The sequence below is a fragment of the Arachis hypogaea genome, chromosome 19, assembly GCF_003086295.3.
Source record: "Arachis hypogaea cultivar Tifrunner chromosome 19, arahy.Tifrunner.gnm2.J5K5, whole genome shotgun sequence".
NCBI lineage: Eukaryota > Viridiplantae > Streptophyta > Magnoliopsida > Fabales > Fabaceae > Arachis > Arachis hypogaea.
The window spans coordinates 111,359,805-111,377,302 of NC_092054.1; the positions used below are offsets into that span (position 1 = coordinate 111,359,805).

At 32.6% G+C, this 17,498-nt stretch overlaps 3 protein-coding genes across 12 annotated transcripts; 2 read left to right on the plus strand and 1 right to left on the minus strand.

Annotated features, from left to right (window-relative positions):
* Positions 1 to 361: 361 nt before the first annotated feature.
* On the plus strand, positions 362 to 8,920 carry LOC112775469 (RNA-dependent RNA polymerase 1). Of its 6 annotated transcripts, XM_025819092.3 has the most exons (7): positions 612 to 641; positions 918 to 974; positions 1,901 to 1,957; positions 3,034 to 3,575; positions 4,355 to 6,225; positions 7,074 to 7,224; positions 7,920 to 8,920. In XM_025819092.3, exons 4-7 carry the CDS (start codon positions 3,060 to 3,062, stop codon positions 8,730 to 8,732), a joined length of 3,351 nt encoding a protein of 1,116 aa, XP_025674877.1. In that variant the 5' UTR covers positions 612 to 641; positions 918 to 974; positions 1,901 to 1,957; positions 3,034 to 3,059; the 3' UTR covers positions 8,733 to 8,920. The 6 variants fall into 6 exon arrangements, with proteins under 6 accessions (XP_025674878.1, XP_072083025.1, XP_072083026.1 ...); XM_072226924.1 differs by lacking the exon at positions 1,901 to 1,957 and having other exon boundaries at positions 591 to 641; XM_072226925.1 differs by lacking the exon at positions 918 to 974 and having other exon boundaries at positions 607 to 641.
* A 1,294-nt stretch (positions 8,921 to 10,214) lies between these two features.
* On the plus strand, positions 10,215 to 11,125 carry LOC112776298 (22.0 kDa class IV heat shock protein). Its single transcript, XM_025820397.3, has one exon. The coding sequence runs from the start codon at positions 10,309 to 10,311 to the stop codon at positions 10,912 to 10,914; it is 606 nt and encodes a 201-aa protein (XP_025676182.1). The 5' UTR covers positions 10,215 to 10,308; the 3' UTR covers positions 10,915 to 11,125.
* A 1,239-nt stretch (positions 11,126 to 12,364) lies between these two features.
* Positions 12,365 to 14,395, minus strand: LOC112778614 (uncharacterized). 5 transcript variants are annotated; one of them, XM_029295635.2, is made up of 3 exons: positions 14,211 to 14,320; positions 13,770 to 13,832; positions 12,365 to 13,676 (listed from the first exon to the last, which is right to left on the minus strand). In XM_029295635.2, exons 2-3 carry the CDS (start codon positions 13,813 to 13,815, stop codon positions 12,556 to 12,558), a joined length of 1,167 nt encoding a protein of 388 aa, XP_029151468.1. In that variant the 5' UTR covers positions 13,816 to 13,832; positions 14,211 to 14,320; the 3' UTR covers positions 12,365 to 12,555. The 5 variants fall into 5 exon arrangements, with proteins under 5 accessions (XP_029151468.1, XP_029151466.1, XP_029151469.1 ...); XM_029295633.2 differs by lacking the exon at positions 13,770 to 13,832 and having other exon boundaries at positions 13,833 to 14,395; XM_029295636.2 differs by lacking the exon at positions 13,770 to 13,832 and having other exon boundaries at positions 14,211 to 14,391.
* Positions 14,396 to 17,498: the final 3,103 nt, after the last annotated feature.

Consider the following 17,498-nt stretch of genomic DNA (forward strand, 5'->3'; position numbering starts at 1 on the left):
AGTCGAGTCTCAATGTTGTTCCTAAACTTAAAATTCTCATAAATTTGTCCCTCAACTTAACAACGGTGGTCCTTGAGATACTTTTCGGTGACGAAACGATGACTTAAAATTCTCCTAAATTTGTCCCTCAACTTAACAACGGTAGTCCTTGAGATACTTTTCGGTGACGAAACGATGACGTAATTGGATGGAGATCACGTTGAAAGCTACGCTGGACTGGTAAAACGTTACAGTTTTATTTTTGACGCCCAAATAAAACATATTCGAACGTCCTTTAGGGTATTTTAAGGGATTTTAAGTTTTAACTCCAAATACCCTAACCCATATCGTTTATATTCGATTTGGACGCTAAAAATAAAACGACGACGTTTTATCACTCCAGCATGACTTCTAACGCACCCTCTATCCAATCGTCCTCATTTCATCACCAAAAAGTATGTCAAAGATGATCATTATTAAGTTAAAAAACAAACTTAAAACAATTTTAAATAATTTAGGCTCTACTGTAAATTTAGGACCAATTTAAATATTTACTCAGAAAAAATATCCCTTCCTTAGCTGAGTCAAAAAATCATAATATATCGGAATTTGGAACGCAAACTTTTCGTGTTGACTTGGCATTGACGAGTGAGGATTCTTAGGTCAGTCTCTCTGATACTTTACTCTCTTGTCTCTTCTCTTTCTTTGTGCCTGATCATGATCATGCTCTTCAGTCGTATCCTCATGCTCATTTTCACTATAGCTTCTGCATTGCTTTACTCTTCTTCCAACATTGATTGGTTTTGTTGTTACTCTTTGGTCGTTGGACTATGATGCATTGTAGAATATAAGTGCCATCTTTGGTTGCTGTAACTGTAAGGAAGAGTCTTTTTATTTTTTCGGTCCATAACTCGTGGTGATCCAATTTCTTTAAGCAGGAAATGCTCAATTTTTTTGCCTCAAATTCACGCAAGTTCATCACTATTTGGTTAGAGGTTCGGTTTTCTGTTATTTTGTTCCATATTTATGACCAAGTTATCCTTTTTTTGACTAAGGAAAGCCAGAACTCGTTACCTCAGGTGTTAACCAAAATGATTTTGCAGCCATTTTTGGGGTTCCTTAGTGTGAATTCCTTGACAGTTAGTTTTTATTATTTTATTTTATTTTTAATCTTATGTTGGGCAGAAAAAACTTTTAACACTTATTTTTAAAATCAAATTCCTTGGTGCAAATAGCTGTTTATTCATATCGTAAACGAAAACAAAGGCTCTAGATTCTAGTAATGTGCTTATTTTGAGAAATCAGGTCGCACAATGGATGCAAATGCTTCTGATTTTGGGAAAAAATAATTGATTTTAGTATTTTACAACTTACTTTTTTAATACAGTTGATAATAGCTGAGGACAAATTTTATTTAGAAGGTTTTCTGCTTAACTTTTTGAACAAACGCTAAATATTTTTATACCATGTTGATTGTTTCATAAAATCTATACAAAAATGTGGAAAGTAATTTTTTCAGTAAACAAGATGATTTTTTGTCTAAAAACCAAAAGCATGCATCCTAATTTCATAGATATCTCGAAGCCATTTAAGCCATGTTCATGTCTGTTTCTTCAATAATTTTAATCAAGACTATTATTTATTTATGTTCTTTGCGTTTATTCATGAGCCAGTGAGTTTTTTACAACTTTTTCTATATAAAAAAGGTTGTTCTTGAGCTTCAGCTGTATTTTCTTTTTATTTTATTTATTCACCCTTCAATTTTTATATTTATTCATTTGCACTTATTGACTGCCCATTGGATCTTAAGAGAGTCATGATTTTGTATTGTGCACTTGAATATTTTCTGAAATTTTAGGATCTGGCTTACTTGTTACATTCAAAGCTAGACATAATTTTTATTTTCTTCTTCTCTTTTCAGTTGCATTTGTTTCAGTTGCACATGTTACATATTTTGACAACAGTATACTATATTTTGGTAAATATCCTCTATCCCGCTTACATAACCACTTGGTGGAATATCCATCTCTAGTGCTGAGCAAATTAAAGAGCTTATGTTTTTCTTGTGTTGGCTGAACATAATCCATGTTTGAAACTTTTGACATTTTGTTAACATGATCTTAACTCCATTAACAATTCAACCCATTTAGAATAAGTTTGGATAGTATCACTAGTTCCAGAAATCATTGACAATTTCTGCAGGGTGCACTCATTAAAATTGTTGAAACTTTTTGATAGATTGTGCTGTGCAAACTAGATACTTATCCATATTCTTAACAGCTGATAATTAATGAGTTAGGAAAGTCGTTTTATATTATTATATTCATTGATGTAACTTCTGATTTGTTCAAAAAGTATTACCTTGTTAATAAATGTTACATTACAATACTTATATTTTAAATTTTAACTTTACAGTCTTAAGAGATGTATGTATTTTCAGAAGATGTCAATGATATCTATTGTTACTGTGGCACCTGAGAAAGGTTATGTAATATGAATATACTTGGAATGTTTTGGTTTGGCTATGCAGAAAGTTTCTGAACCTTTCATGTTCCCTTTTTTTTTAACTATATTTACATTGTGGACTGCAATGAGAGCTGAATCTGTGAAATGCATTTTGAATCTCATCCATTAGGTTAAACCTAAGCTTGCAGCCTGAACTGATGTTCGGTTATTCAGATAAATTTCATCATTAAAAGTGTGGAAGTTCTTGCAGACATGGCTGTCTTATAACTAATTTGTGTATTTGGTCAGTTAGATTATGTTAAGAAGGGTTTGTTTTACATGTAAAACACCCATTTGTCAAAAGCAGTGAAGTTTTCCCTTGAAAACAAATTGGCTTGGAAGGTGCATTCTAGTGTCTGGATCAATTGTCATCTATCCATGTTTACCAGAACAATGTGAATAAACATTCAATGCATTTGATATCGTAATATTTTGGACGACAAATTTAAATTAACTGTTTAAATAGAAGATCTAGCATCATATTAGTGTTGCCTTTTGTCACTACTTTTTAATTGTTTTACTTATTTATTTTGTTCTCCTCCTATTCAGGAAAGGCAAAAGAGTGGTTATGAAGGATGGGTAAAACAATTGAGTTGTATGGATTCCCATATTATGTTACTGTGGACGTTGTAAAGACATATGTGGAACATATTACCGGTGAAGGAACTGTATTAGCTGTTAAGATAAGGCAAGGCAAAGGTAAGGTTCCAAGGGCATTTGCGATTATTCAATTTACCTCTGCAAGCAATGCTTCACACATACTGTCTAAAGCTACAAAAAAGTTGTGGTTTGGCAACTCCTATCTGAAGGCTCGGGAAATGATAAAAGATATTGTGCCAAAGCCAAGATCTTCTCAGCATTGTTTGAATAATGTGAAACTTTATTTCGGCTGTCAGCTCTCCAAGGAAAGATTCTCTGTTTTATGGAGAAATATGGATGTCCGTTTAAGTTTCGGGTATGGAATGAGAAAGTTTCATTTCTTTCTTTCCCATAACAATTCAGAATATAAACTTGAGCTTTATTATGAGAATATTTGGAAGATTGAGCTGCATCGACCCAGAGGTGAAACTGCTAATTATCTCCTGATTCAGGTTCTTAAATCTAAACTTATCATTATTGGTTTTAATCTATTCTTCAGATTTAAGTAACACTTTTATTATAGTGGAAAATGAATTCCAACAGAAAAGTTTAACTTCCAACAGGAGTTACCCGCTGTAGTCACTCTCCTACCCATGGACCATAATAAATACATTGCTTGAGTTTGAATTGGGGTATTTCCTTTTGTTGAACCTTGGTTCTAGACTTGAGCAAGTTTCCTTAGCACTGGATTTTCTTTAACTGAAGGAAAATAGTTCTATCAAAGTGACAAGAGACCTGACAACAATGCTGTGATGTTTCTGCAGAAGTTAATAGGTTGGATACCTTGTTCACTGAAAATTCACAATGAAGTGAACCTGAACTGATAAGTCAAACTATATTTAAAAAAAAAAGGTATAAACCAGCTTTCTTGCAAGAAAGCAACTAAATATAATGATACAGGGAGTAGCCTTTAGAAATCCTATTGACAATGCTCATTAACTATTTTCCTTATCATTTCATCTATTACTAGGTGTAAACCCTCGACCATCCACAACAATGTGCATATGGTTTAAATTTGATCTCAAGCGTGTTATTACTTATTGGAACGTTTTTCTTTTTTAATGTATTTCAGAATTTACCATGTCGATATGACTTGGAAAGCCAAAATAATTGTCTTGATTTTCAGTCTTTTATCGTTTCGTGGGATGTTTTTTCCTTGTAATTGCATGTTGCTATGGATGCTCTATGCATGACTTATGACGAACATCTTTAATTTTTCTTCAAATTTCAGTTACTTGGTGCTCCCCGTATTTTTGAGAAAGAAGAATCTACTTCAGGAGATATATATGATCATCCGTTATTCAACTTTTATAAAGATGTTCCTGATGACCAATGGATTCGAGCAACAGATTTCACACCTTGCAGCAGTATTGGGCAGTCATCTGCCTTAGTTATAGAGCTTCCATATGACCAACAGTTTCCAGATTTCAGGGAAAACTTTGGTTATTATGAGGAAAGTGAGAGGCAATTCACTTTAGTGACAGGGGTTCCTTTTTCTAGCAATCTGGACCTTGTTCCCATTGTTACTCCTCCACAAGGCATTCAAATACCATATGACATCTTGTTCAAAGTTAATTCACTGGTTCAGCATGGGAGTCTCGCTGGTCCATCACTTGATGATGACTTTTACCGTTTAGTTGATCCATACAGAATGAAGCTTGAATTTATAGAACATGCTTTAGAAAAAATGTTCTATTCAAAGGAGTTCTGTTATGAACCCATAAAGTGGCTGAGTGATCAGTACAGAAGGTACATTTCTGGCAATGCATTAGGGAACCCTCCTCGATCACCTGCGATATCCTTGGATACTGGTTTGGTCTATGTAAAGAGGGTTCAGATTACACCTTGCAAAGTGTATTTTTGTGGCCCAGAGATTAATGTCTCAAATCGTGTTCTCCGCCATTTCCATCAGGATCTTGACAACTTCCTACGTGTTTCATTTGTTGATGAAGAGCTAGAAAAACTGTATTCTACTGATTTGTCACCACGTACTTCTGTGAACAGGAAGACTGAAATATACACAAGAATTCTTTCCATCCTTAGAGATGGCATAACTATTGGTGACAAGAAGTTTGAATTTCTAGCTTTCTCATCAAGTCAGTTGCGGGAAAATTCTCTTTGGATGTTTGCTCCTACAGCAACTGGATGTACTGCTGCATATATCAGGGAATGGATGGGAGATTTTCGTAATATTAGAAATGTGGCCAAATATGCTGCTAGGCTGGGGCAATCTTTTGGTTCATCTACTGAAACACTAACTGTTAAGAAGCATGAAATTGAAGTTATTCCTGATGTAGAGTTTAATGGCTATGTCTTTTCTGATGGAATTGGGAAGATATCTCTTGAATTTGCCAAGAAGGTTGCTAAAAAATGTGGTTACAGTTCCACTCCATCTGCCTTTCAGATCCGATATGGCGGGTACAAAGGAGTTGTGGCTGTTGACCCAACATCGACAACAAAGCTATCACTGAGGAAGAGTATGCGGAAGTATGATTCAGATAACTCAAAGTTGGATGTTTTGTCATGTAGTAAATTTCAGCCTTGTTATCTAAATCGTCAGTTGATTTCTCTCTTATCTACTCTTGGCGTCAAGGATGAAGCTTTTGAGAAAAAACAGAAAGAGGCTGTTGATCAACTGAACACTATACTAACAGATTCATTAAAGGCGCAAGAGGCTCTGGACATGATGTACACTGGGGAAATCAGTAATGTTCTGAAGGAGATGCTCATCTGTGGCTACAAGCCGAATGTAGAACCGTTTCTATCAATGATGCTGCAAACATTCAGGGCATCAAAACTTTTGGAATTGCGACTCAAGACGAGGATTCTGATTCCAAAAGGACGAGCAATGATGGGTTGTCTGGATGAAACTGGAAGCCTAGAATATGGTCAGGTGTTTGTTCATTTCTCTGACAATAGGCATGGGAGTCTTTCTGGTAGTTCTTCATATGATCCTGCAAAATCTTACATAGTCAATGGTAAGGTAGTAGTGGCAAAAAATCCCTGTTTGCACCCGGGAGATGTGCGTGTTTTAAAGGCTGTGAATGTGCCAGCCTTGCATCACATGTTAGATTGTGTTGTTTTCCCACGAAAGGGACGCAGGTACTTATATTTCTTAATATCTCAATTATTATTTATGGTAAACACTATCTCAGAAGATACTGTATCATGTATATGTTAAGCGCAGTCCACATCTTAGTGACTAAAATTTACATAAAACAAGTTTGGGGAAATAATTAATACCTACTTGGCCTTTACCATTATGTATAGGCAGCTGCACTATGAACTGCTAGTTTTACGTGTTGAAAATTGTCCTTGCTTCTGTTACTTTTAAGATGTATAGCTGTAACTTTTTTTTTTTTACTTTTTTTATGGTTGTTTTTTAGTTTTTCTGTTAAAAAAACATCAACTATGAACTCCATTCAGTCAAATAGACGTTGCAGTTTTACAGTCAATGGTGGTTTCTTCCACTGCTTTCTAATTATTTTTGATACTCCATTAATATTTTAGTTTTCACTTATATACAATATTTAGGTTGGATAATATAAATTTCTTAAAAGATTATTTCTAATGATGACATCATTTAAAATAAAAAATAGAGAGAAAGAATGAAGAAGAAAAAGACCTGCATGCAATGCAATTTGGGGGTTAAAAGAAAAAAAAAAGTAAATCAGAGTGAGAATGAAAGAGAGAAAAACCTGGAATGCAGTTGCAGCTAATAATATTCTTTTAGGCATCAATATTGTTCTTTATTTCTCTTAGATATGTTCGTCAAATGCTTATGAGTTTTGAATCATACATTATACATGATCTGAATGGTACATCAAAGTTGATCTTCTTTAAATATGCTTGAGCAAGTTATTTCCATTCATAAATGATTTTTTAAACTTTTGCATGTGGCCATCCTCTCAAACTGTCTCTGGGCATCAATAACTGATTTTCGTTATAAGGCCTCATCCAAATGAGTGTTCTGGAAGTGATTTGGATGGTGATATCTACTTTGTTTCTTGGGACCCTGAATTGATTCCACCAAGAGTAATTGAACCAATGGACTACACTGCTGGTCCAAGTACGGAACTGGATCATGATGTCATGATTGAGGTATCGTTTTTAGATATTGTTATCTTTGATATATTTGTTATTATTTTTGTTTTTAAATCTTATGTTGCTATTATGTATAATCTTTAATCATGTTTCAACATTTCTGCTGTTGTTATGGATTATGTTGTCACATCCATCCAAGGTTTCACTTCAATACTGATTATAAGTTATAACAACTTGAGCCAAGCTATACTTTCTGTCAGAGTATCTCCCTTAAAATAATTTCCCATTTTTCTTTATCTTTTCAAAGTGTAAACACAACTTCACTTAGTCACTTAAATACAGTCCACGTCAATTCTATTATCTAAATCCAATAGTCATTCTAAATTAAAATATATGTCGTTTTGTTATTTATTTTTTTCTAGTTTCATTTCATAAGTCAGAAGTGTTAAACAATCTCATAAATATTAGTTATGTTCAAAAATACCAAAATCTAGCCTCAAAACACCCAAAATGTCTCCTGTTTTAGTCATTCTCTTCTATCGCAGATCACATCTGAAACATTTCTCTTTTTCATCCACGAAGCTTGAACTCTATAACTTAGATATCTCTATTTTCTTTTCTATTTGTTATGAATTTACGATAGACCAAAATACTGAAACGATTTAACTTTTCGTATGGTCTTTGAGTTCATCTTAGTCTCTTCTGTACCAATTCACTTTTTATTTCAATTTTCTTTTAATTATTTGGTACAGGAGATTGAGGAGTATTTTGTAAACTACATAGTTAATGACAGTCTAGGAATAATTGCCAATGCACACACTGTATTTGCTGATCGAGAGCCCTTAAAAGCAATGGCTGAACCATGCCTCAAGCTAGCAAAGTTATTTTCAATAGCGGTTGACTTTCCAAAAACTGGTGTTCCAGCTGTTCTTCCTCGTGAACTTTATGTCACAGATTATCCAGATTTCATGGAGAAGCCTGATAAAAATCCCTATGAGTCGCAGAATATTATAGGAAAGCTTTTCAGGGAAGTGCGAGGAATCGCAACCAGTGCCAGCTCGATCACATCCTTTACCTGGGAAGTGGCTATACAGTCATATGACCCCGACATGGAAGTTGATGGTTTTGAGGATTATGCTGATGATGCTTTCTTTCACAAAACCAACTATGACTACAAATTGGGAAATCTGATGGACTACTACGGGATCAAAACAGAAGCGGAAATCTTGAGCGGGAATATCATGAAAATGTCAAAATCTTTCACCAAAAGGAGGGATTCAGATGCAATTAATGCAGCTGTGAGGTCTCTAAGGAAAGAGGCTCGAACGTGGTTCAACGATGGCAACGGTGATGATGCCTATGCAAAGGCTTCTGCATGGTATTATGTTACTTATCATCCTGATTACTATGGTCTGTATAATGAAGGCATGAATAGGGACCATTTTCTAAGCTTCCCATGGTGTGTTTACCCTCAACTTGTTCAAATCAAGAAGGAGAAAGCCTGGATTAGAAGATCTTATAATCTATCATTGGAGGATAGTTTCCCGCAGTTGAGTTTAAATTGACAACTCTGCCCTTCTCTTTGTTGACTATGTGTGTATATTTAACTATTTATGTTGTGAGTAATTTAAGGCTCTGCTTCTGTTTGTTATTTCACTTGCATGCATGTAAATATGATGAAGATGTATATGGATGGGTAAAAACTCTGGCTATTGCAGATGTGTTAATGATATCCTTTGTGTTATTTCCCTTATATGTAAAGTAGTATTAATGCCTGCGAAATAACGAATGTCAATTCCCACATGATGAGTTTTATTAAAAAATAAGTAAAATAAATTTATTCTTGTCTACATTTCCAAACACGATGATCATTATATGAAATTAGACAAATTGAAAGAGAATAATGAGAGTTTCAACTCTCAACTTTACTTGTATAAAGTAAAATTCTCTATGAATTTTAACATTATTCACTAATATTTAAATATTTCAAACTTCTCTTGACTATAATTCGTTCACTTTTTCAAATTGTGGAAGTCTGATATAAGTATAACTGACTGCCTGCATGTGCTGCACTTTTTTTTTGTCTCAGCTTGACACTCCTTCACCTTCGTCTCCTTCTTGTTATATAGCTTTATATTTTAGTAGATAGCAATTGCAGGTAGCCCATCAGTAACCAAATTGAACTAAAATAGCTATGTTAACATATCTCTCCAATCAATCTTTTCTTTTCTCTCTGAATTATATATAAGTCAAATAAGTCCCTTAAAATTTTGTTATAAGTAAAAAAAATCTCTAAACTTATAAAATATATGTCAATTTAGTCCTCTCAAAAGAAACAACTAGAAGGTGGGGAACAAAGGTGGAGGACGAATTTGTCTATTAAAAATGGCATCATTTGGTGTTTTAGCCACGTGTCTAGGGACTAATTTGTCTCAACGCAACGCGTATTATTTTACCTGATACCTTACACCTACAATCTCTACGTAAGAAAGAAAATGTTGTGTTAACTTATTTAACTTGGCTTGGGATTTATATAATATATATCTAACAATCTTAAAAATTGAAAACCTAAATTTTTTTTATGACAAATCTGTTGGAGCATAAGATTTTTAGAAATTTATTTAAGATATTAGTCTTTTTAGTAATTTTTTTTATGATATGTTTAAAATATGACTTTAGGACATATATGAGTAAGATCCTGATAAATAAATTTTTATGTCAGATTATTTTATTAGTAAATTTTGTTTGTCTTTAATATAAAAATTTAACACTAAAACTTATTTATTTAAAAAATAAATAATTAAAAATTAATTTAATAATTAAAATTTATTAATAATTAAAATAGTTTATTAAAAGTTTGGACTTTGGATACTACTAAATTTATTAATAACTAATATTAATACTCCACAGTTGAAAGTAGTATGTGCAAAAGACAAGAAGGCTCTGGAACATTTAGGAAAACTCTTGCACTCGCTCTTACGTTCCTATACTATCGAATCATAATGGAACATTCTCCATATCTCTACCACCAAATTAAAGCACATCCTTTCACACTATATATAGACACCAGAATTACACTTAACTCATCAGTCATCATCACTGCCAAGTCCAACCAAGTTCTGAATTCCAAGCACAACGAAAATGAGGCCACAAAAACTCAAGTTGCTGCTAGCATCATTGTTGTTGCTTATTGTTGCGCAATGTTGTTCCAACACAAAAGCTTCTCTCCTTCCTTTGATAGATCCTCCCACCTCTCTCTTATCTGACCTCTGGCCGGACCCGTTCCGAGTGCTGGAGCAAGTACCATTCGGGGTAGGCGGCAGGGACGAGCAAGCGGCGATGGCGCTCTCGCCGGCGAGAGTAGACTGGAAGGAGACTCCGGAGGGTCACGTGATCATGCTGGACGTGCCGGGGCTGAAGAGAGACGAGATTAAGATCGAGGTTGACGAAGGAAGGGTGCTGCGAGTGAGCGGAGAGCGCAAGAGGGAGGAAGAAAGGAAGGGAGATCACTGGCATAGGGTTGAGAGGTCATATGGAAAGTTCTGGAGGCAGTTTCGGATGCCGGAGAATGTTGACTTGGATTCTGTTAAGGCGAAGCTTGACAACGGTGTGCTTACTTTGATTCTTGATAAGTTGTCACCTGATAAGATCAAGGGTCCTAGGGTGGTTACCATTGCTCCTGGGGAGTCTGAGGGTGAGGGTCCCGCCAAACTCGACAACAGTGGCGCCAAGCGTCAAGAGCTTTGAATTTAGAGTCTTTTCGCGAGTTGAAGGGGATCATCATCACTATCGTCTTGCGTTTAATTTGTGAATAAGAGTATGTACAATGTAATGTTGCTTGCATTGTGTCTCCATGGATGAAGTTTGAGGTCCTATATATATGTGGCATATATACGCTACTAATACACAACTGTTTTGTTAATCTGCTGATGAATGGAAAAAGAGGTTTTTTAAATAACTAATTTTTCTTTGATCAATAATCAACCAATAAATTAGTGAATTGACAAATCTTAAAGGTTAAAAAGAAAAATTCAAAGGAGGATATTTTTTTTTTCCTCTTCAACTAATTTATTTTGATTGAAATAATACTAAGTTAATATTAATTTATTGCTTAAATTATTTTATTTATTTTAAAATTTAAATTTTTTATTTTAAATTTTAAATAATAAACAACAAAAGATCTGAAATAATAAATTTTAGTTTTAAAATTAATTAATATTAATTCATTATAAGTTAGTTTTTATATATTTTATCATATAACGAGAATATCAACAAGCAAATCAACTTGGCATAGTTTGGTCAGAGTTAGGCCATGAGATTGGTTTAAAAACAGTTTCTTGATCCGTAAAATAAAATTAGAAAGTCCACCAAAATCCATCCTCAATCGGCTTATCAAATTCTCTTCCGAAGATGTCTCCACAAAGCTCAAAGCATTTTTAGCCTAGGTCACTAGCATTCTTAGAAGAATAATGCTATATATTTAAATTTTTTTGTTAACTAAATTTAATTTAGTCTAATATAATAAAAATTAATTATAATTAACATTATTTTAGGTCTTATTGTTTAATTTAGATAAATTTAATTCATAAAAAAATTTAAATGTATAGCATTATTTTTGTTAAAATTGCAACCAAAAGAATCCGAAGATCTGTTGTCTCCATTTAAGATAAAACATAGATAGCTAGCGATAAATTAAATTTAACTTGTAGCACAAATTTATCAATGTCGTGCATGCTTTTGATTTGTTTTCTAGTTTTTAGAGGCAGATGTTTTGTAAGTCCGGAGATTCAAGACCTTTTCTTACTGACTTTCCATATATCAAAAGCAAATCCTCTAGTCTTGTATTATTTATCTGATTCTAGTGGCTTAAATTACTTGTTTTTTTTTTTTTTTTTGTTCTTTTAAAAAGGGGGTAACAGTGATTGATTAGCACTTGAAACTGGAAAAAGAATTATTTAACTTTACAGCATCTTTAAAATGTTTTAGGTTTGTGTAATAAATTTCGATAAAAGAAAAATTCCATGATTTGTTCTTTGTCATTCACCCTAGGCAATAGGCATCTAACATATAAATCCCCTGACAAAAATAGTTTTCTTTTAGATACAACCAACGTGACTTCACTTAACAGTAGACTGTAGACCTCTACTTTTCTACAAAAAGTTCTACATACGAATGAATTAGATTACTCAAATTTCTAGTAACAAGAATCCAATATCAATGGTAAAAGAATTAGAAGTGTCTGCGATTCAATAACTAGAATTATAAACTTTTCAAGTTTCAACTGGAGTATGCCATATATGCACATAAAATCAAATGATTAAAAATCTACAATCAAAGACTAGATTCTTTACTGTCACCATTAACTGCTTCTATACTTCTTTATCTGCATTATTTGGAAGTTGGAAACTCTATTGACATCTTCCCCAAAGATTTTGTTAGCATGTCAGTCATAGTATTAGAGCCTGCAGATGGCATGGTTGCTTGGACTCCGCTTGTCCTTTCTTCTGGCTTCTCACAATTGTCTTGATCATAACTTTCAGATTCTCTCAAAAATGTTTCCCCCGTCTCATTTGCTTTCTGGCTATCATTAGTATCCGGATTAAGAGCAGCTAGTTTTGTACTAAGCGCATTTACAGCAACGTCCATAAAATGGTTACGAAGCTCCACCTGGTAGATGCCTTTTGCAATGCCGCTCTCTTTAGGTTGGCTTGTCCCGCTATATTTGAAATCTGGCTCCTTTGTGTTTCGCTCATCAGAGCCGGTCAAGCTCATATCCTCCAAGGCACTTCTTATCTTGGAAGGATTAAAGTAACTTCTTTTAGCAACAGGGTGCTCCTCTTGGGAGGCATTTTCCCTCTCTGTTACTTGCTCCTCATTGCGCTTTCGCTTTACTTTCTGATACATCTGTTGAACATCTTTTTCTTGAGTTGCAGAGGAACCCTGACAAGTTTTTCTCAGTAATGTACTGCCATGAAAGTTGCTTACATCATGTGCCTGTGGATTGACAGTGTGCAAACCCCTGGAGCGCCTCCTTGCTGATAAAACCCTCCGTCTATCTAGTTCAACTGCCATAAATTCTTTGTTGCAAACAAAACACAAAAGTCTACAGTTAACTTTAACTCTAGGGTACAGGAATACAAGCTTGCACCTACGGCACATAGTCCAAAATGTACTTGATCTTGATGCAGGTGAATTGTCCTTCTGAATCTTTGCATTTGAAGAGGCAGCCTCAGTAACATTGTGATCACAATTATCCCCCTCTTGTGATGGTATATATTCACACTCAGTTGCAAGTTTACATGTTTCCACCTTCACCTCCTCATCGAATGCTGGGGCATTAATCTTCTCATCGAACATTGCCCTCTTAGCCTTATCCGACAGCACACTCCATGCTTGCGAAACAAGTTCAAAGGCCCCATCTGCGCCAACAAACTTGTTCTCCTCAGAGTGAATCAGGGAAGCTAAACTCATGTACGATTCCCTCATTATGGCAACATCGTCTTGCGCACCTACACCAAGCATAGTGTACCAATCAATTTCACCATTTATTTTGATCTTAGCAGCCAGGTATATACCAAATATTTTTATCATCTGCTTAATACCCTCAAGACCAGGAAACAAATTTCGAGCCATACAAGCGAACCTCATTGCAGTATAAACATCACCTGCAGCAAACATTTTCTCAGAAATCTCTTTGGCTCTGATGGCCTTATGCTTATTTGACTCATCCATGTGCCTGCGGAAATATTAAGATACAATCCACACTTCTCTTCTGCACTCAAAAACTACACAGCAGGATCCTCCATTGATAGGGTTATGAAAACAATTTATAAATTTTCATAGGAATGCATTCATTCTCTACTGTGATCAATAAAGTGCATTATAATCACTAACCATCAAATGATCGGAAACCCCTTTCTTTTCCTCCCTCTTCTTTCGTTTTCTACAATTCTAAGTTTCTAAGTTCTAACTGCTACCTAACAGCATACTGAGAGTAAAAAATTGAAAAGAGAAATAGAAACTTCGAAGATAATTTGAAATACCTCAAATCTCGATGATGCTGTTGGAGAACTGGTGGAAGAAGGAGAAGAGAAGAAAGATCAAATAATGGGAGAAGAAAGAACTTATTTTTAGGCAAATCCTGCTTTTGCTGACTTGATTCTTTGCTTGTGGAAAAAACCGCAGATTCGGGGAAGTTCGTTTTGCAATTTTCAAAATTAATTCAAATATGGGAAATTGGGAATATATCTATTTATTATGTCTTTTCTCTTAATTGTTTTGTCTGGTATAATTTTTTATTATATAATTTTTAAATTTAATTTAAAAAATATGTGAGAAAAGATATTAAATAATAAGATTATATTTAATAAAATAAATAATTAAAAAATAAAAAATAAAAATTCCATTTCAGGAGAAGATACAATTTGTTACCAAAATCCAACCTTTTTTTTAATATTGTATTGTTAGAGGTGAAATCCTTTATCATGAACTAAACTGTGTATTAAACACAACTATGGTCATTTACAAAACGTCAATTGTGTTTCTTCAATTAAAATAATATTTTTCTAACAAAACGTCACTAATATTTTATGTTTTAATAATTAAAATAATATTTTTTATTACAAAACATCAGTGATGTTTTGTTTTTTGATGATTAAAAAAATTTTTTATTACAACACATCAGTAATATTTTTATATTTCACATTAAAATTATCCATATATAAAAATTTTAGCCTACCAAAATCCCTCCTAACGTGTTTGGATCACTTTTCCTTTTTTGCATTTAGTCAAACTTTTACGGAGGAGTATGTCAATTTTTTTTAACTTGTAAAATTTTTAAATATTTAATTTTGAGAATTTAATTTTTAAAATTTAAATTTAGCATATAAAATTCAAAATTTAAAATTAAGTTCAAAATTTAGAATGAAAAAATCAATTGATATTGACATTGAAAAAGTTAGCTCGCTATTAAGTTCAAATTTTATTATTCAAATTTCTTTGACAATTTTATATTTTATCTTTTTCATTTTTTTCTTTTAATTTTAAGCAAAATTTTTAATCATGTCATATATATACAAAAAAATCAGTTACTAAATTAATTATTTATAAAAAATATACATTAAAATAAATTAAATAATATATATTTATATATAATATATAGTAGTTAATTTGATTGTTAATTTTTTGTGTGTATGTATAACATTACTTTGCTATTTTTCGATGTGAGGATTATAATATTTTTGTTTTTTAAACTAGAATTATTAAGATGATTCTTTGTATTAAAATAATTCTCTTGTTTTAGTCTTTAAATTATATGTAAAACATAATGTTTATAATTTTATATTTAAAAAGTACACCAAATCTCTTTTAAGCCTAATCTAATAGTCAATAGATATAGTACATAAGCTTACGTTAACAAGAAAATTTTCATAAACAAATTAAAAATATCTTTTCAAAAACAATTAAACAACATTTAAATATCAAATTATTTTTTGGAGCAAAAATCAATTAAGTCCATCTCGATTACGACCAAATTGGTTGGATTCCAACAACCGATTATGTTTTTTTGTATTTTTTTTTCTTTTTACATTTGTAATATATGTATTATTTTTAGTAGTGAAATTTTTATAGTTGCTAGAAATAAATTTTCAAAGTATAATTTGACTTAAATATTTTTAAAATTAGTAATTCATTATTTAATATTATTTAAAATATTATTACATAGTTCTAAAATTGAACTGTATCGGTCGGTCAAATAAAAAACTGAAGACTAATCCGATTTAGTTTGTAAGAACCATTAATAGAAGTGAGGTTTGGATGAGCATCGTTGCTGATAAACATCCAAAATTGAAAGAACCATTATGTCAAGAATCAAGATACTAATAAACTAAGTTCGTGGTTATGTACTGATTTTATACGAGAAAAACAAATTTTTACTATTGGCGGTTATCTCTCACATGAAAATAATGATAGGATGGTATTTCAATTTAGGTTTAATTACTCTGTTGTTTTTATAGTTTTGTAAAATTTTTAATTAAATTTTTATATTTTTTTTTAATTGAGTTCTTGTACCAAATTTTTTTTTAATTAAGTCCTTTTTAGTAGTAATTGACTTAATTTTATAGAGACCCAACTAAAAAAAAATGGTACAGAACCTAAATAAAAGGAAAAAAAAGTGTAGTCAATTAAAAAAAAATTGATTCAAGGGCTCAATTAAAATAAAAAAAGTATAGGGACTTAATTGAAAATTTTGCGAAACTATAGGACCAGAAAAATAATTAAACCTCCAGTTTATTGTTACAAATAATCATATTGCAACTGTGCCACAAGAAGTTGAGAATATTATTTAATTTAGAGTAAATGTCGATCCTAACTATTTGTCCGATGAATTTTGCATTTCTTAATAAATATAAAAATTTAAATTGATCTCTATCTATTTTTATATATGTACAATTTCGTCTTTACAATCGATTTCCAACAAATCACTTGCTGATGTGTCAGTAAGTTGTACACGTGGATTTTTCTCTTTCATAATTGAGACAAATCACCTCCTGGACCTTTGACAAAACATTGCATTCCATAAATAAGCGTTATCATCTGGGTGTTCAAAGTTGTTTATGATTTTTTCTTTATTATTCATTATCTTCATTATATGTAGAGTGAAAATAAGCGTTTTTCTCCCAAAGAAGACTATGGCTACAGAAGTTAGAGACTCTTCTTTACGAACCATGGAGAAAAGTAGTAAAGCTGGAAACAATTTGTGCTGGAGTCCAACTCTGAGTTCCACTGGGAGTATAGGAAAAAGGGTAAACCAAGGCAAGAAAAAATTTGTGGCACCCAGATATCATTGTGGCACATATGCAATATTGTTTAAATTTAGCACCGCAGAAAATCTGAACATGCTTTTTTTTTTCTCTTATTTTAAGGTAAGATTCTTTAAATTTATTTTGTTTCAAAATTTGTTGTTGTTACCATGGAGTGTTATTTATCGCATACCGTAGCTCCACATTGCAAATATTTGCTTGGCTTGAAGAATATATTGCTTTATATACACATAAAGCCGATATCAATCAGAATGGAGTGGTTGAAAGTTTGAAGAAGATGGAGGAAAGATTGGAGGCACTGGAAGTCATGATGACAAAGTAGAGAACTGAAAAAATATTTGGAAGCAACACTAAATGCAGAACCCTAACCACTTTTTTAATTGGAATTGCAGTTACACTTCTAATTTTATCAATTTTCAGTGGATTAATTGATAAAAATATAAATTTGTTTGGTGTTGTATTTTGTGTAGGTTTGCTGAAGGAAAAGGAAAAGTAGCAGCTAGGGTT

Bases quoted from the DNA above. Each gene is read 5' to 3' on its own strand.
- LOC112775469 (XM_025819093.2), top strand. From the start codon at position 3,060: ATGGGTAAAACAATTGAGTTGTATGGATTCCCATATTATGTTACTGTG. The intron at 6,226-7,073 runs GTACTTATATTT...TTTCGTTATAAG, and splicing joins TTCCCACGAAAGGGACGCAG to GCCTCATCCAAATGAGTGTT. The intron at 7,225-7,919 runs GTATCGTTTTTA...TATTTGGTACAG, and splicing joins ATCATGATGTCATGATTGAG to GAGATTGAGGAGTATTTTGT.
- LOC112776298 (XM_025820397.3), top strand. From the start codon at position 10,309: ATGAGGCCACAAAAACTCAAGTTGCTGCTAGCATCATTGTTGTTGCTT.
- LOC112778614 (XM_029295632.2), bottom strand. From the start codon at position 13,815: ATGAGGTTCGCTTGTATGGCTCGAAATTTGTTTCCTGGTCTTGAGGGT.